At 34.3% G+C, this 16,799-nt stretch overlaps 1 protein-coding gene across 5 annotated transcripts in view; it reads left to right on the top strand.

The window, feature by feature from the left end:
* ATG2B (autophagy related 2B) overlaps nucleotides 1–16,086 on the top strand; it is a 40,866-nt gene extending 24,780 nt beyond the window's left edge. For 3 of the 5 annotated variants that reach the window (XM_056492254.1, XM_056492248.1, XM_056492251.1), the window contains exons 25-42: nucleotides 34–126; nucleotides 934–1,004; nucleotides 1,963–2,039; nucleotides 2,271–2,441; nucleotides 2,941–3,082; nucleotides 3,813–4,015; nucleotides 4,945–5,171; nucleotides 5,797–5,905; nucleotides 6,780–6,974; nucleotides 7,498–7,599; nucleotides 9,213–9,291; nucleotides 10,120–10,324; nucleotides 11,226–11,295; nucleotides 12,142–12,224; nucleotides 12,668–12,789; nucleotides 12,962–13,116; nucleotides 14,147–14,296; nucleotides 15,115–16,086. In XM_056492254.1, coding sequence (XP_056348229.1) covers nucleotides 34–126; nucleotides 934–1,004; nucleotides 1,963–2,039; nucleotides 2,271–2,441; nucleotides 2,941–3,082; nucleotides 3,813–4,015; nucleotides 4,945–5,171; nucleotides 5,797–5,905; nucleotides 6,780–6,974; nucleotides 7,498–7,599; nucleotides 9,213–9,291; nucleotides 10,120–10,324; nucleotides 11,226–11,295; nucleotides 12,142–12,224; nucleotides 12,668–12,789; nucleotides 12,962–13,116; nucleotides 14,147–14,296; nucleotides 15,115–15,345 — 2,485 coding nt within the window. In that variant the 3' untranslated portion in view covers nucleotides 15,346–16,086. The remainder of the gene's footprint in view (nucleotides 1–33; nucleotides 127–933; nucleotides 1,005–1,962; nucleotides 2,040–2,270; nucleotides 2,442–2,940; nucleotides 3,083–3,812; nucleotides 4,016–4,944; nucleotides 5,172–5,796; nucleotides 5,906–6,779; nucleotides 6,975–7,497; nucleotides 7,600–9,212; nucleotides 9,292–10,119; nucleotides 10,325–11,225; nucleotides 11,296–12,141; nucleotides 12,225–12,667; nucleotides 12,790–12,961; nucleotides 13,117–14,146; nucleotides 14,297–15,114) is intronic. The other 2 variants (XM_056492252.1, XM_056492253.1) reach the window with 1 other exon arrangement.
* Nucleotides 16,087–16,799: the final 713 nt, after the last annotated feature.

Here is a 16,799-nt window from a genome sequence, read left to right as displayed (position 1 = left end):
GAGCACTAATTTGTTTTTCCTATTTGTTATTAGGCCCTTGTTTTTACCAGTCAGATCTCTACTTACTGTTGAAACTTTCAGCATTTCCAGCAGTGTTGCAGTAGATAAATCCTCTTCTACTCTCAGGTATGGTTTAAATGATTGTGAATCATTTAAGCTCCTGTAAAACTTGTAATGCCTGTTGGTTTTTTTGACCTCAGAGCCATTCATGCTGTGTAAATGATCACACTGGTTTCCATCTTTCTTAATACACTTTGCTCACATGTAATCCTTCTGTTTTATTATGTTAAATAATCTTGTTTATTTATACTTTTTAGTTGGCTTGTTTCCTTTACCAACAAGCAATTCTGCACTTTTAATAATGTCCTGAAATGAAGTTAGGTCTATTTTATAAATTAGTAAGATAGGACCTTAAGATTGCTTATAATTTGTTACTTGGAGATAGTGTATTAATTAATTGAATATTTAATGACTAATGAAAATACCTGTAACTTCTAATAATTTTCTTACACCTTCAGTTGAATATTCGTTCTGTTTTACCTCTTCTGTTGTGAAATAACTACCAAATTGATTGTTTTTATTGTTAAAACCTTTTAAGTGACTTTTGAAACAAGTGTTCTGTTAATTTTATTAGGAAGAGAAAAAGATAAAAATAGAAATAAGTGTTAAGGGTTAAGGCATTATTTCCTATTCTAGGAAGGACAAATAAATAAATTGAAATGTAAGAAGTACTAAATTAACAATGGGGAAAATATCTTACAGTGGTTAATTGTCAATAGATTTGAAAATTATGAAAGGTTAAAGTGAAGAGTTTGGATTTAAGATATGCTAGGTATATTTGTGTTTTAAAATATTTTGTATATACTAATTTCTTTTGACTTATTGCACAGCATTTGTCTAGCATTTTTATTTCATCTTGTTTTTGTCTTTTAGAATAATTTTAGATGAAGCTGCTTTGCATTTGTCTGACAAGTGCAACACTGTCATGGTGAACCTCCATAGAGGTAAGGGTGGTTTAGATGTGACTAATCAATTGCAGAGCCTAAGGAAACAACATTATTGGCATATTCAGCATATGTAAAGGTTATTGAAGAAGAGGACTGAGGAGATAAGGAGCAGCAAGTCTAGTATGAGAGGATAGTGCAGTGCTGATAGAAGTCTGAGTGCTCTGGTTTGGATTTGGGGATCCAGAAGTATGTCAGAGAAAAGCATCTAGCAATTCCTCTAGTATCTTGTTACGGTTTAATGGGTATTTGAAAAAGCATATACTTAAAAATCTGAAGTTTCACAGAAATTTTCTTGGAAAAGAGATCTCATGAGACATATATTCTAAATAGTTGAACTTGGAAGTTGCTATATGGCACAGAGTTGTAGGTTCTGAAAAGAGTCATACCAGCTGGGTTGTCTCATTGAAACAGTAAGAACCTTTAAGGACTGAGAAACTTGAATCAATATTTAACAAATGAGTTGGAGAAATAACAAAACCTTGTGCCCACAAATGTGTTTTTAGCTTAGGTAAGAGATCTCTAGTAGGGGGTACAGTAAAGGTGGGCCTGTTTTGTTAAAAGAGGACAAATAAGTTATTCACAGCACTGAAAGATTAGTACAGTATGAACATGTGTTCTCTCTCACTTCAGCTAAAAAACTGATAGAATGTTTAGTCATTCAGCTTCTGTGTGCATTGATTTCTCTAACTCACACAGATTGGATGAAGATAAATATCTTAAAAGATTACACTGCACACAGATGGTGGTGGGAGTGATACATTGGACTGAGAAGATTCAGGTTCTTGATTTTAGTAGCTGAAACTTGAACTCTGAAAGTAATCCTCATAAAAGGAGATGCAGAGATATAAAAGGTTTTTATTCCTTTACAGCTCATGCTGGTTTTAATGGTTTCATAACTATAGGTATGTAGGGTTTTGTTATTTTCTTAGTGATTTTTTAAATTATTGTATTTCAGATTATGTTCGTGTTATGGATATGGGACTCCTGGAACTAACCATTACAGCAGTAAAATCTGATTCTGAGGGAGAAAGAGTAAGTATTTAATCACAAACAAAATAAAATATAAAATCTTCATGAGAGATTGTGATTTGAAATTTACTTCATTATACTTAAAATCAAAGAAGGTTTTTCAATTTACTTGTATTTTTTTAAACTCCTTTTTTGACTTAAGTAAATAATTTTAAAACAACTGTATATATACCTTTTTATGGAACTTTAGGATAATTTGAAGTTTATTCTTGTTTTTTCATTGTTGCTATCTAGACTAAACCACGTTTTGAGCTGCACTGTTCCAGTGATGTAATCCATATTCGTACCTGCTCTGATTCGTGTGCTGCACTAATGAATCTCATACAGTATATTGCAAGTTATGGTGATTTGCATCCACCTGCTAAGACAGAGGTTAAACGTGGAGTTAGCAAGCCAAAAATGAAGGTATAAAATGGCAAAATTATAGCAGCTTAACTTTCTGCTCCTTGATAATATATTTTAATTTTAATCCCCATTATATTTACAAATAATTAGATTTTCTGCAAAGAAATTAACAAAATTTCTAATAAATAAATTTCTAATATCTAATTTTAAATATATTTACAGAGTTTAATATTAATATAAATATAATAATTTTTTCTGCTTTGGTAACTAAATATTTTAAAACATTACGCTGTTTACCTCTTGTACTTTATTCTTATCTAAAGAGGAAAATTCCAGGACATATGAGCTGTCCAGGTACTCTGATCTAAATACCCTGAACCATAATGTTCTAACCTACTTTATGAATCATCCGACTTGGTGTTTCAGATCACTTGACTATTTAACAAGTTAAGATGTTTTTTCTCACAGTTTAGGAGCTGTGAATCAAGCTGTTCTAGCAAAATCTTTTTTGACATTTGTTGCTTTTGGTATGTAACTATGTATAGTTCCTCTCCCACAGGTAGAGACCTTTAGCCAACCATCTTCCCACGGACCAGGCCTTGCTGAATCAGAGCAGCAGATTTTACGGGATTTGATGAGTGATGCAATGGAAGAAATTGAGACTCAACAGACTGCTTCTGCCATGAAGCAAGAGTCTAATGGTGAGAATCCTCTGAAGGCCTAACTACATGTAAAGTACAACTTTTCTGGAAAGAAAGCGGGATTGAAAGTTTGATGTAGAGATGCTGCAATAAGAATGGGGGCAGTTACTTAGGATGTCTCAAATCTTCAAACTGTGGAACAGATTCTTGCTTTTAATAGTACCAATGCAGAAGTACTTTGAGATCCTAGTCAAATACACATTACTGAGGTATTGAAAGCAGTAGGGAAGAAATCTGTCTCTGGGACTCTGTGGAATCCAAGACCTCTCTTCTGTGCATGAAGGAGATCCAGGAAGATGGTACAGTTCCAAGACACAGGAAGAACTTTTAGCTAGAAAGATTTTTTTCAATTAGCAGATAGTTAATTTTATTACAGGATTATGGCTTCTGTATCATGGCTGGAGTGTAATTTGGCTTTAAATTTGATAAGGATTTTATGCTGTAAGTGGATTTTTATTCCATTACTATTTCCATGCTGTCTGGTCTTCTTTTCTGTGATGAAAGGTGAGCAGTCACTGTAGTACTGAAAGGTTGTGATGCTGTAATCTTACTACCAGAATGAGAAACCTGAGAATTTTGTATTAGTTGTAGTAGAAATTGATTCAAGATAAAATAAGCAAATTTCTTTGATAACAACTGAAGTAACAATATTAGTTTACATAATTTTAGTATTTTGCAAGGATTTATACACTGAAACATGTTTTTTCTTCACCCTCCTTTTAACTCCCAGGAGTTTTGGATGACAGATCTCAAACTCAGGAACCCTCTTGCTCAGATCTCTTCCTGTTTCCAGATGAAAGTGGAAATGCCTCACAAGAGCCAAGTCCCACTTATTCTTCATTTACTCATCACCTGTTAAGCGAGGCCATGGGAGATGTTCCAGCAGAAAGTGATGATTTCTGTATTCTTTTTGCTCCTAAAGTCGCTGTTGCTGTAAGATCCTTTGAAAATTACTTATAAAAAAAAAATCCATAAATGAGCTGTATTAGAGAAAAGCCTATGTAAAACCTGGACAAATAAGATATCATAGATTTCTGTGATTGCTTAGTGATGTTTTTCTGTTTGAAAGCAATTATGCATTGTTACTGTTAGGAATGAGTGCAGGTATTTTCACGTAGATACAGCTTTTCTGTATCTCCGCACTGTGTAATTGTTCTTATGTAGATGTCAGTTTAAGCTGTATTGGCAGTCTTCCTACATTTTAGTCATGTTTAATCATTGTTATGTTGACTTACAATAATGGCATTGTTAGGAAAAGTATTAAGCAAAAACCAGCATTTATCACAACAGCAGCTTTGGAGATCTTCTAATCTTTTGTTCATTTCTCTCTTAATCTGAACTCTGTGTTTCTAAGGTCTTAAGATCCTTGCCAAACCTCAGAGAAAAGCTTGTGTGTCACTTTACAACAATGTCTGTCCTTTGCATGTTGTCTGGTGGTATTCTTCTTAATATAGAGAAGCAGTTCCTGGATCTTCTAATCTTCCTGATGAGAAGCTGCATTTTCCCAGTTATAGTAGTTGAGCTTGTTTGTTTCCAAAAGTGCTAAATGGGGTAGCCTGGACTCTTCTGTGGTTTTCTGTTTGCTTTCAGCTACCACTTTGTTTTGTTTGTAATTTGAGTGGGCAACTTTTTTGTTTTGATTTGTGTTTTTTTATTGTTGTTTTTAACTACTTCACAGTTTCTACTTTTTTTCATATACTTTTGTCTGTACTTTACAAGGAACATTTCTGAACTGATCATGTGTTGTGTAAGCTTTAGAAGACAGTACAGAAAGGTTATGCGTTTCATAGCAGGGAATTAGACATCTTAATAAAGATAGCAGATTTCACCTTTTCAATGCTATATGCTTTTTTTTATATTAGGAAAAAGAGGAAGAGCCAGTTATAAAAATAATGGTTGATGATGCAATTATCATAAAGGAAAATCATTTCAGTCAACCTATAAAAAAAACAGATACAAGCAAAGCTCCCCTTCATTTTCCTGTTCCTCTGGTACGCTATGTTGTAAAGGAAATATCTCTTATTTGGCATCTTTATGGTGGAAGGGATTTTGGGACTGCTCCACCAACTTCTCCAGCTAAAAGTTTCATGTAAGTATTTGATGTGATTATGTGAATTATAAAATTTAGAAATACTTTGTGTTCTTTTGATTTGGAATAATCTTAATGTTCAATCTCAAGTCTCCCTTGCTTGCTTCTTGACTCCCTTCTCACAAGGAATCAGTCACAGAATGGTTTGGGTTGGAAGAGATCCTAAAAATCATTTAGATTCTTATTCAGTTTAACTCCACATATCAGATTGTATTTTTCCTGTGTCTTAAGCTGGACAAGCTGGGTTTGATTTTGCTGATTTTTGGAGGGGAGTGGAGGGATAGATTTTGTTTTAGGGTAGTATTAGTAGTCAGATTTTCCTAAAGAGATCAGGACTTAAAGACCATAAGAGTCAGATTTACAGGATGTCAGAGAATAAAATTATTACAGCCAAAATTTAGGAAATGTTTTATGACTGTTGATTTGGTGGGATGCACACACCTGGCGTTCCGCTTAGATGCGTATTACTTGAACAAAAATAAATTATTTAGTTAACAGTAACATAATTTTGCTGTTTTGTTGAATAAATTAAAGTATTAAGAGGTTACATCCGGTGCATTTAGTTCTAGATTAACAGTGATAACTGTAATCTGCAAAAATGTATTTTTCCTTTTTATTGCCCCAGAAGTCCCCATAGTTCTCCTTCTCATACACCTACAAGGCATGGACGGAATACAGCATGTGGAGGAAGAGGAAGAAACCCAGACTTCCTAATGGAAATACAATTAAGCAAGGTGAGTAACAGAAACCAGCTTCAGCCATGACTCTGTGTGTGGATATCTTTACATGTTATACTCCTTTGGTAACACCTTTCCTTTAGAGTTAGTACTATTTCTTTCAACAGTATCTATATTTAAGCAATCACTTTGATGGTGATGAATGTAGAATTTGTTCAACAAAAACTGTTAGTATTAGCATAGTATTTATTTGCTGAATAAGCTTGTTTCTAAAGATGGCGGATATCAAACGTTTCCATAAACATGAAAGGCACTACATAAGAATAAAGGCCTTTTTATAGTCTATGTGCATTTCTAAAACTTAAAATTCATCCCATTAACACTTCAAGCTTGCCAGAAATACATGATACTTAAGGTAACCTTTTCTAGGAAAAACATGACATTGCAATAAAAAAGAGGAAAAAGGGAAGCATTTAATATTCCACCTGGAAAACTTCATATGTGGTATTATAGCCATGTCTCAATTTGCAGATATTTAATGAGAGTTGGTGTTTGAAGTAGTATAAAGGTTTTTTTCTCCTAACTTGGTACAAGACTGAAGCAGTGTTGCTTTGTGGCCGGCAGGGGCCGCTGCCGCGCTCACAGTGCGCGCTCAGCAGCGTTCCGCTGCCGGCCGGGACGCGGCGCCGTTGGGGAGCAGCGGATGATAGAAATCGGAAGATTTCTACTGCTAGATATGTAAAAACCTGAATACTGTTCGGAAATAGTAATAGTGTTTCTGTAAATTTAAAATAGAAGACAGTTTTAAAAGTTCATATACTTCCCTGATTTTTTTTTTTTTTTTTTTTTTAATTTTTTAAGGAACTATTCTGCTGTTAAATGGTGTTTTTCAATGAAATTGATTATGTTGGTTTTCTTTCCTTTTTAAAAGGTGAAATTTCAGCATGAGGTGTATCCTCCAGGTGGTGCAGAAGGTGAATCCTGTCTGTTGGAACAGCCAGTGTCACGACAAGTTTTTATTGTGCAAGACCTGGAGATTAGAGATCGCTTAGCTACATCACAAATGAATAAATTTCTCTATCTCTACTGCAGTAAGGAGATGCCCAGAAAAGCACATTCAAACATGGTATAGTTATGAAATGTTAATTTCTTAGAATTACAGTGGTTGAATTATCATTATTTGGGCTATGTGCATTCTTAATCTTGCAAAAGCAGAAACATGAGTTTGTGGAACATTGAAGTAATATAATTTGTTAATAGTTATTTGCTGGACTCTATATGGCTATTAAGACTAATTCAAATATAAGTTTGAATGTCAGCATCTTAGGTATTAATGGATTTGAGATTGTTAGTACAAAAATAGATGTGCAGGACTATTTTGATAGTTTTCACAATTTGGTTTTGAGCAAAATGCTCAGTGATGAGACTTTTCACTACACATGCAGATTTGTATTTTTATGGTATACAGTAGTCTTACTGGCTCTATAAAGAATTTAATAAGTTTTCAGGGGGTTTCTTTTAACTTTATTTTTTTATGACATTCAGAGTAAGTTTTTATTCAATACTGTAATTGCTAAGTAGAATTGTACTAGTAGATTTAATAATTGTGAATGTTAGTGCATTTATTTACCTTGCTGTTTTTTTTTCAGTTAACAGTTAAAGCGTTACATGTCCGTCCAGAGTCTGGCAGATCCCCACAGGAATGTTGTTTACGTGTTTCACTAATGCCCCTTCGCCTCAATATTGACCAGGTTGGTTGTGCCACTGCAAAAAGTAATTTTTTTTACTGAACAATACCTGGGGTTTCTTTTAACCAGATACTTTAGCCATCATACATATTTTGTTTTACATTTTCTTGATGTGATACCTTTTCTGTTTACTCCTTGGATCTCTGTTGTTGCATTTATATCTGTGCTAGAACTTGCCTTCTACTCCAGCTGTTACAAAGACTAGATCTTTTAAATTTAAAAACTAAGAATATCTTTAGGCAAAACTATTTTCTCAGTAAATTTTCTTCCTGAAGCTTGCAATAATCTCTAAGTATTTGAGATCACAGCTTTTAAAAATATCTACTTACTCTTGAATGATCAGTTTTGTTTGTTCATGAAGTGACTTCATTGTTTTTAATTGCAAAAGGTTAATCATTAATCCAGAGGTGGTTCACAACATCTTGGTCAAGGGCACCTTACACTCGAGAAGTGCTTCTATAATCTGAAGGCTTTGTCTTGCTATCAAAGGTAGTGTCAGGAAGAGCAGAAATACTTTCACTTTCTTTAGCAGGCCTTTGTGCAAGGTATTTTGATATATTCAAGAAACTTTTGGGTTTTTTCTATATATATTTGTGTATTTTATGTATATATTTGTATATTTTTCTATATATATGTTTGTGCTGGCAAATGTGAAGTGCAGTTATTGCCCCTTGTTAATGCATTTCTTTCCTAATTTGTCACCTTCAGAGAGCTACGTGGTATTTGGGTTTTTAGGAGCATAATCAGGGTTTCCATACTTTTTTCTTTCTTTCTTTCACCACACATTAGAGACCAGGTTTTCATTTCACTCTTAGCAAAACTGAGCTCTGTCTAGTTTGCAATAATTTCATTTATAAACAAATGGCCTGGAAATGCTGCCATCTAGGGAGGAAATATATCCCCTCTCGGTTACTTTTAAAAGTTCTGTTTTGTACCATAAGTCGCCTTTACAATTTCTATGAAATTAACCACAGCTTTTTTGTAAGCACAGGGATGCATGTCATCATTAGAAATGCTTGTTATTACTATTTAAGCTGTCCTTACCAGCTGGAAGTGAAAATGGAAAAGAAAGTCCAGTTGTCTTTAATGATAGGATGAATAAGGCACCAATGTGATGAATCTGTCTGAAAAAGAAGCTGGGATGTAATAGCTTTATGACATTATTAAGACATTAAACTGTAGATATTAATGACTTTTAATGAAGCAGTGTTTAGCCCTGATTTGTAATGATTTGACTGACAGTACTAGAGAAGAATATAAACTATATTTAAATACCTTCTACTGCAAATTAGTGAAAAGTTTATAGCCATTTAAAACACCTATTCTGAAACAGTCTCCAAAAGGAGAGCAGGAATCATGAAAATAATCCTGAATTTTTAAGACAGAGCTAGATAGATCATGAAATCCTGTTATATGGAGCCAGGGTGCAGTGGCTAAGAGGGTCTTCCTTGTTTCTGTCCTAGATTTCTATGTGGTTTGTGCATATGTTAAAGGATCAAAAAGAGAGTTTTTTTCATATTTGCATAGAAATAGATCTGGAATGGTAGATAATGTTTTTAGAGAATTAGGTCTTTGTATTTATTTTAACCTGATTGTATTTTACTTTTTGCCATTAGGATGCCTTGTTTTTCCTGAAGGACTTTTTCACTAGCCTTTCTACAGAAGTAGAACTCTTAGTTACTCCAGATCCTGAAGGTATATTTCCAAAAAAACCCATCTTTTACATTAAAGTACTGCTTCTTTATATTTTAATTTTGTGTACATGTCCATAAATTCACATGTTACTCTTGTGTGTATAAAAACCTGTGCTGGGGTTTAAGCAGTAGCATTAATGACTGATTTTTTTTTAGAACTCAAAAGCCTTAGGTATTTAAGCTTTTTATTTTAGAAATATGAACAAAGGTCTTCAACACCTGGAATCTTAATTTATACAAGGTTTAACCAAAATTGGAGCATATTTAGTACGAGCTTCTGGAAAAATGGTGGACTGTATATATGCTATTGGGAGTTATTATTAGATAAAACTAATACATTGTGCTGCTTATTTATAAATTTGAGTTGTGTTATACAACTTCAAGCTATTAAATATAATATTTTATGCAAGGGGTATTAAATAATATATATATGCAGTTGAAGCAGTACTTCTTATCAGTTACATTATCTGATGCAAAAGCAGTATATATTGAAAAGCATATTTCCACTATTAACTGTATCTGGATATTTCTTAGCAGCTATACTTTACCTGTTTCTGTTGAGATGTCATGCTGAAATGCATAGGTGATGAAGCACCTGCAGTACTGCCTTTAGAACCAGACACATTATTTATGCAGATTCACTAACCTCAACTTCAGCTGCACATAATTACTTCTATCAAAAACTAAGAGAATCTAAATATTGCCCTACTAGTAATTCCTACTAATAAGCATTAGAACTTACTAAGGACACAGCAATTGTATAAATATAATCTCTCTGTAATTACTGTGAAAAATGAGTCACTTTTCTGTGTAAAACTTCTTTTCCTAGTTAAAAAGTCTCCTGGTGCTGAAGTTACTTGTAGTTTGCCCAGGCATGTCAGCAACCTTAAGGAACCAAGTCCAGTCATTTCTTTTGCATCACACAAGCAAGCAAATGAAAATGGCAGCATTGATTCTATGGATGTGGTTAATGGAGATGATGATAATTTCTCACAAGAAACAACATCATACAGCGATCAGCCAGTATTTTTCAGGTAAACTTTTGATACAAAATTTCCTGTGACACATAGCTGAATGTTTTAAGAAAGCGGGGTTATAAACTATTCAGACCTTCAGACAAGGTGCATTTTTTTGATTTATTGGCTGCTTGTAGAAAGCAAGTATATTTGCTTCTATCACTAGAGAGTCACCAGTGATTATTAACTTTTGCACGCTACTCTGCACAAGGAAATAAAAATTAAATCTCTGCCCCATACAGAGCCAGTAATGAGATGTTTTACAAGTGCTTTACAAGTATTTTAAAAAGAGTAATGTTTGTATTCTTTTGTCTATCTATAAATTATCTAATATAATCAGAGATGAGAGTATATAAAGGAAGAGGATATAAGGATATAATGGAAGAGAGGTATGAAATTAAAATATCACAAGAGAAACTCTAATGTAACCCTGAATGGGAAGTGACTATGAAAATTGTAGCTTGTTATGTAAGAGTTTTTTCATGTGCATTCAGATCATGAGTGTCTCTAACAATAGATGTGTGCTATGGTAAGCAGTGCAGAGTTAAGTTGTAATAGCATGGCTGTGAACTAAATTTTGCCTACAGAACCATAATTTTGTGGGTGTTTACTTGTTTATTTGTTTTTTTTAACAAAAAGATACTCACTTGAAGGATTAGTAGCACATTTGCAGGACTTCTAAATTTATTACAAATGCTGACCTGAAATAGATATGAATAAACAAAGAAAAGCTGAATATGCCACTGTATTTTGTATATTTTTTCTGAAGTACTAACATGGTAGCTAGAAGATTTATGGTTCACAGAAATGGGTATGACATCCTATCCCAGGAGAATGGGAAACCATGAGTTTCTTTTGAGAAGGATAATTTAATTTCCTTTTCAAGTTTCTCACTATAATATTTTCTTCTATGTCCCAGAGAATTTCGCTTTACATCAGAAGTTCCAATACGGCTTGATTATCATGGCAAGCATGTATCAATGGATCAGGTTTGTGTATAACGCTGATGCTATACAACAAAAATTTGATGATGTTTGTTTTGCTTTCACCTCCCTGCTCCCCATTAATGGGGCTATGTTTTTATGCCCCCTGTTCATTAATGATGTGATCCTGACAAATGTAAAACACCTTTTTTCCCCCCACTTAGTTTTAGTAAAGCTTAACCTTGTTTCACTCTTAATTGGAAAAATAGGAGGTGGATCCCCCACAGATGATTAACCCAGGATGGACCTTGAATGTGAAATTTATGAACTCAAAAGAACAAAATATTGTTGTTTGTTCTTGTTTCCTTTCCAGGAAAGTAACAGTCTAGTAACATATGGGCCTCAGTGGCAATTGCAGAATGTATTACAAATGAAAAAATGCTCATGGTTCTTGTTAAAATATGCATTCTTTATCACACTGAGTTTAGAAGCCGACATGAAAAATTCCCATTTGCACAACAAGACTTGTACTTTGTCAGGGCAAGTCAATAAGAAAATATGGAAAGCAGCAACTTCTTCAATTTGCCTGGGTATCAGAAATCAAAACATGAAATATGGTAGCTTTAGAATGCCTGGAACACACTAAAGCCAGAACTATGTTTACATAATTTATTATAGCTTATTTCTGAAGAAGCTTTATTTATTGAGGTGTCTTTCTTTGAGTAGCAGGTTAAGTCAAATTTCCTATTTTGCAAGTTTCAATGTAACATGATTCGTAGCACTGTAACGAATTGCATTTGGTAGAATGTTTAGACAGAATACTTGTAAGTAAGTGTTGAGATGATGAAATTATTTCTCACTGATTATACAGGTTGAGTAAATGCGTGTGATAACAAAATATTTGACTTACAGGGCACATTAGCTGGGATTCTTATTGGGCTTGCTCAGTTGAACTGCTCAGAACTAAAACTGAAGAGGCTTTGTTACAGACACGGGTAAGTTTCCTCAAAATATGGATCAGCATTGCTATTGCAAATTTAACAAGTTTATGGGGAATAACTGTACATTGCAAATGCAATGCAAATGCCCCTCTAAAATCCGAAATACTTTTTGACTTTACAAATATTTCTTGATTCTAGGTTTTTTTCAAATGTGTAATTCAAGAACTTCTAACTCAGAACAGAATTTAATATACGTGCTATTCTTGATGATAAACTCTTCATTTTAGTTTCATGTTCGCTTCCTGTGTTATACAGTTTTGAGTTTGTTTTATGAAGCATATACATTTGAAATACTTGGCTTAGCCAACAGCAACAAAAGATGTCATTTGAAGAAGCTTTGCTTTTGTTTAAATGACACATTTTACTTCAGTGAATGATGAATGCATTTATCTCATTAGGAATTGTTTGTTAAAAAATAATAATTGTATTCACTTCAGTTTATTAGGTGTGGATAAATTGTTCTCCTATGCTATCAGTGAATGGCTTAACGATATAAAGAAAAACCAGCTGCCTGGAATTTTGGGAGGAGTAGGGCCTATGCATTCACTTGTGCAGTTAGGTAAGTTAATTCTTACTTGTGTTCAGCTACATATCAATGTGTTTGTTTCTTTAAAACTCAAACAACACCTTTCCCCGCTCAAAAAACCAACACAAACCATGTTGACTCTTGTTTTCACTTCCTTTCAAGGCATTCTGCATATCTGACTCTGCTGTTGTGTCTTCATTTTCAGTGCAAGGTCTGAAAGACCTGGTGTGGTTGCCAATAGAGCAGTACCGCAAGGATGGTCGTATTGTCAGAGGCTTTCAAAGAGGAGCAGCTTCTTTTGGTACTTCCACTGCCATGGCAGCGCTGGAGCTAACAAACAGAATGGTTCAGACTATACAGGTAGAGTGTATTACTTCTGAAGTTAGATGTAAAATGAGAGATGTGGCTAGTAAGTTCTCTGATTATGCTAATATCTTAGTGCGATAGATTTAAGGTTGGGAATATCTATTAAAAAGGAAAAGGCAGCTATATAAATAGGAGAGCAGAGACTGGGCAAAGTTTGCAGCAGCCTGTGAGGTGAGAAGTATGGCATCAAATGCAATGGTTAGAAATTGTGTTAAAATACTGCTGAACACCCAAGCTGCTGCTTGTTTCTTAATGCCTTTAATGTCCTACAATCTACAATTTAATACGAAAATGTTCAGCTTCACTAAACAAATCACTGATGCTGAGAAAGATGAGTTCTTTGTGCATGTATGTTATCCAGTAGTGGTTTATTACCTTTTTTAAAAAATGTCGGCTTATCTATGCTTATTAAAAAAAAAACCAAGTCCACAAAACCAACCAACCAAAAAAAAACCCCAAAAAAACACCAAACAAAAACCCAAACCAATACTATTTCTGTAGATCTATACAAAGTCTATAAAGCTTCCTGGATTTAACCCTAAGGCAATCTTGATTAAAGTGTAAATGAATTTTTGTTTCTTAATATAAAATATATAAAAATACAATGAAAATACACTTTTACCACCTAATCTTGCAAAAATAGTATGTATGCCTAAGCTTGAACATGTGCTATTAATCACAAGTGGGATTATATGTGTGCTTTTGTGTTTGTAAGAAATACCATTGATCAAATGTTCAGTTTCTGTCTTGAGATTTTATGCAGTTTAGAGGATGCCTTTGAAGAAAAAGCAATTAGGAGGGGAGAAAACCCCACCCAAACCTACAACATTAATTCTTTCATTATGGAATTTGTATAGTTAGAGCTGCACATTCCAGAAGTTCTTGTACAAAACTGTAATCTGATGCAAATGAATATTATTTGTGGAATGTGAATTCTTTTTCATGACATCACCCTACTAGTAGTTGAAATTTGTGACCAGGTGCTGTAACACTTAGGTGTTTTGCATTTGTTCCTGATGTGCAGGCAGCTGCAGAAACTGCTTATGACATGGTATCACCAGGGCCTACCTTCATTGAAGCAAAAAAGATCAAACGGTTCCCTCGCCACCGCTTGGCTCATCAGCCGGTCGACCTGCGGGAGGGTGTAGCCAAAGCGTACAGCGTTGTGAAAGAGGTGAGTGCAGGAGCAATTGCTGGGAACCAAAGTTAAGAATTATTTCCTAAAATGGTGAATAAAATAACAGGTGTTAGTTTAGACCAAATGGAGGAGGAGATTTCAGCTTTGAACAAGACTGTCTTCATCAAGAATCTTAGACCAACAGAAATATTGAATGGAAAAAGCAGGAAAAAACCTAAAATGTCATGCAGATGAATGTGAATAGGGCTTGACTGCTTTATGGTTGGGATGGTTTACAATTATTCTGAGCCACATAAACTTGATTTCCTGTGCTGTATCATCCATCATTTCCTTCCCTTTCTGCTCAACCACCTTTGCAGTTACTGTTAATTCTGAAGGAGTTAGAGTTTAAGCAATAATACAGGATTTAAAAGATGTGGAACCTTTCTCTACTATGACAGTGTATTATAAATTAGAATGCTGACATGTTTTTCTTGTATTTTGTATTATACTTAGTTGCACCGTATGTAGTGTCTGTAAAGTAAGATATCAGCTGAGTTTGCAGTGAATGTTGTCATTTTTTCAATAGTTCACAGCTACTGAAATTGCAGTACCCCAAAGCTTCTTCCCCTATGCACAAGATTTGCTACCAAAAGTTGCATGAAACATTTACATCTTTGAGTCCATAGGAGTGTTATTTTAAGCCTCATTAGAAGAACTAAATCATATTTATATCAGTATTGTTTTACTACAGTTATAATACAAATCAAAAGAAGAAAAATGCTGAGCAGTTTAAAATTTCCCTTAAAACTAGAAGTGGTTGCTTTTTCTTTTTCAGTGTAACTGATTTTCTTTGTTCCTTTATTTTCTTAAAGGGGATTACAGATACAGCCCAAACCATCTATGAGACTGCTGCTCGTGAGCATGAGAACAGAGGAGTCACTGGAGCAGTAGGAGGAGTCCTCCGCCAAATCCCACCAACTGTGGTGAAACCTTTCATCGTTGCAACAGAGGCCACCTCAAATGTTCTGGGTGGAATGAGAAACCAGATTAGGCCAGATGTGCGTCAAGAAGAGTCTCAGAAGTGGCGCCTGGGGGAGGATTGAGATTGTAAATCTGGCTCAGCAGGCAGGTAGCAAGGCTGGAAATGCAGAAGAATGTCCTGTTGGCAGCTTTAGATGGAGCTCACTTTGTTTTGTCATGCTCATCTCAGGAACAAATGAGCTTTTCCAACTGTTACTAGCAAAACATCCAACCAAAAATATTTATGAAGTGAAAAGCAAATTGGTACGTGCTTATACTGTGTGTTACCAATACATTTGGTCCATAGTGCCAAACATAGTGAAGCATGCGCTGCCAACTCAGAGACATGCTTGCTCTGTTCCATTTACCATATTTTTCTTGGTAGATTTGACATCTGAAACAGTAGCCTTTAAGGTGAAGCTAAATGGACTTTAAAGAGGTTTTCTGAGAATAGTCAAAGAACTGTCTTCATTAAAGGGCTCTGCATATGCTCTTCACTGACTAAAGGATAAAAGCTTTCATTGTGGACATGAGACGTGAGGCTGTCTAATATGGAAGCAGATAAGATAATACTGTTTAGTGGTTATAAGCATCGCTTTTAGCGTGGCACTTACAGCAAGGACAAACTTGATAACCATTCAGAGTTTAGATTCAGTGTCAATACACCTACGAACAGAATTTGTTCCTAAATATTAAATACCTACTTTTGTGGGTTTTTTGAAGAACCTGAATGTTGCAGAAATGTTCTGTTGTGTTGCACTTTAAAGGACATGGCCTGTATATTGTGCTTTTTTTATAGTGTGAATAAAATGTAATGTGCATTATCCTTTATGTGGTTTAGAAGCTTACACAGATTATTGAAAAGAGCATCATTTGATGATGATCCTACAGAAAAGTGTCTTAAATTTATTTAAACTCATATGTAAAAACATTTTTTGTCTACTGTTACACTAATTACAATGCTAAAAATACCTACTCTTCAGGAAAACAATTAATTATAATTGTCGCCAACAGTTCTTTGTAAGAATGAAAAATCATAAGTAAAAACAAATTATTTCATAATTTCATAGTTAAAAGGCTATACAGACTTTATTTTAGTAATCTGCTTTTGTTTAAAGTTGTAAAGTTGCTGCTCTCACAAGGTATTCTTATTTAGATTGCGTGTCTTCAGTTATTTGACAGTGAGTATTTGGGGTCCTTTAACTGAAACGAGGAATGGGAAGAGGTTTTTAAAAAAAGGACAGCAAAACTTCAAAAATCAAAGTTGATACTAACATTATTTACCATTTAGTAGGTGACATGTGTCTCCACAGAGCTTTATTAAGCACCTGACATTGCACCATTTTGGGGCACTTAAAAGTCTTGGTTATAAATGTGCAATAATGAACTTTTTTGTCTTGTATTAGAAAAAACTGGATAATAAAAAGTAAAGATTCTTTTGAATAGAAAAATACTCATTTTGAATTTCAGAAGATTAAACTTTAAATGACTAGCTGGTATGTAAGTTTGTTGTAGTTCTGTGCTAGTTCTAAGTAGA

The sequence above is a fragment of the Oenanthe melanoleuca genome, chromosome 5, assembly GCF_029582105.1.
Source record: "Oenanthe melanoleuca isolate GR-GAL-2019-014 chromosome 5, OMel1.0, whole genome shotgun sequence".
In the NCBI taxonomy this organism is placed as follows: domain Eukaryota; kingdom Metazoa; phylum Chordata; class Aves; order Passeriformes; family Muscicapidae; genus Oenanthe; species Oenanthe melanoleuca.
The sequence above is the reverse complement of the archived record's forward strand: the minus strand, read 5'-3'. Positions and strand labels throughout refer to the sequence as shown.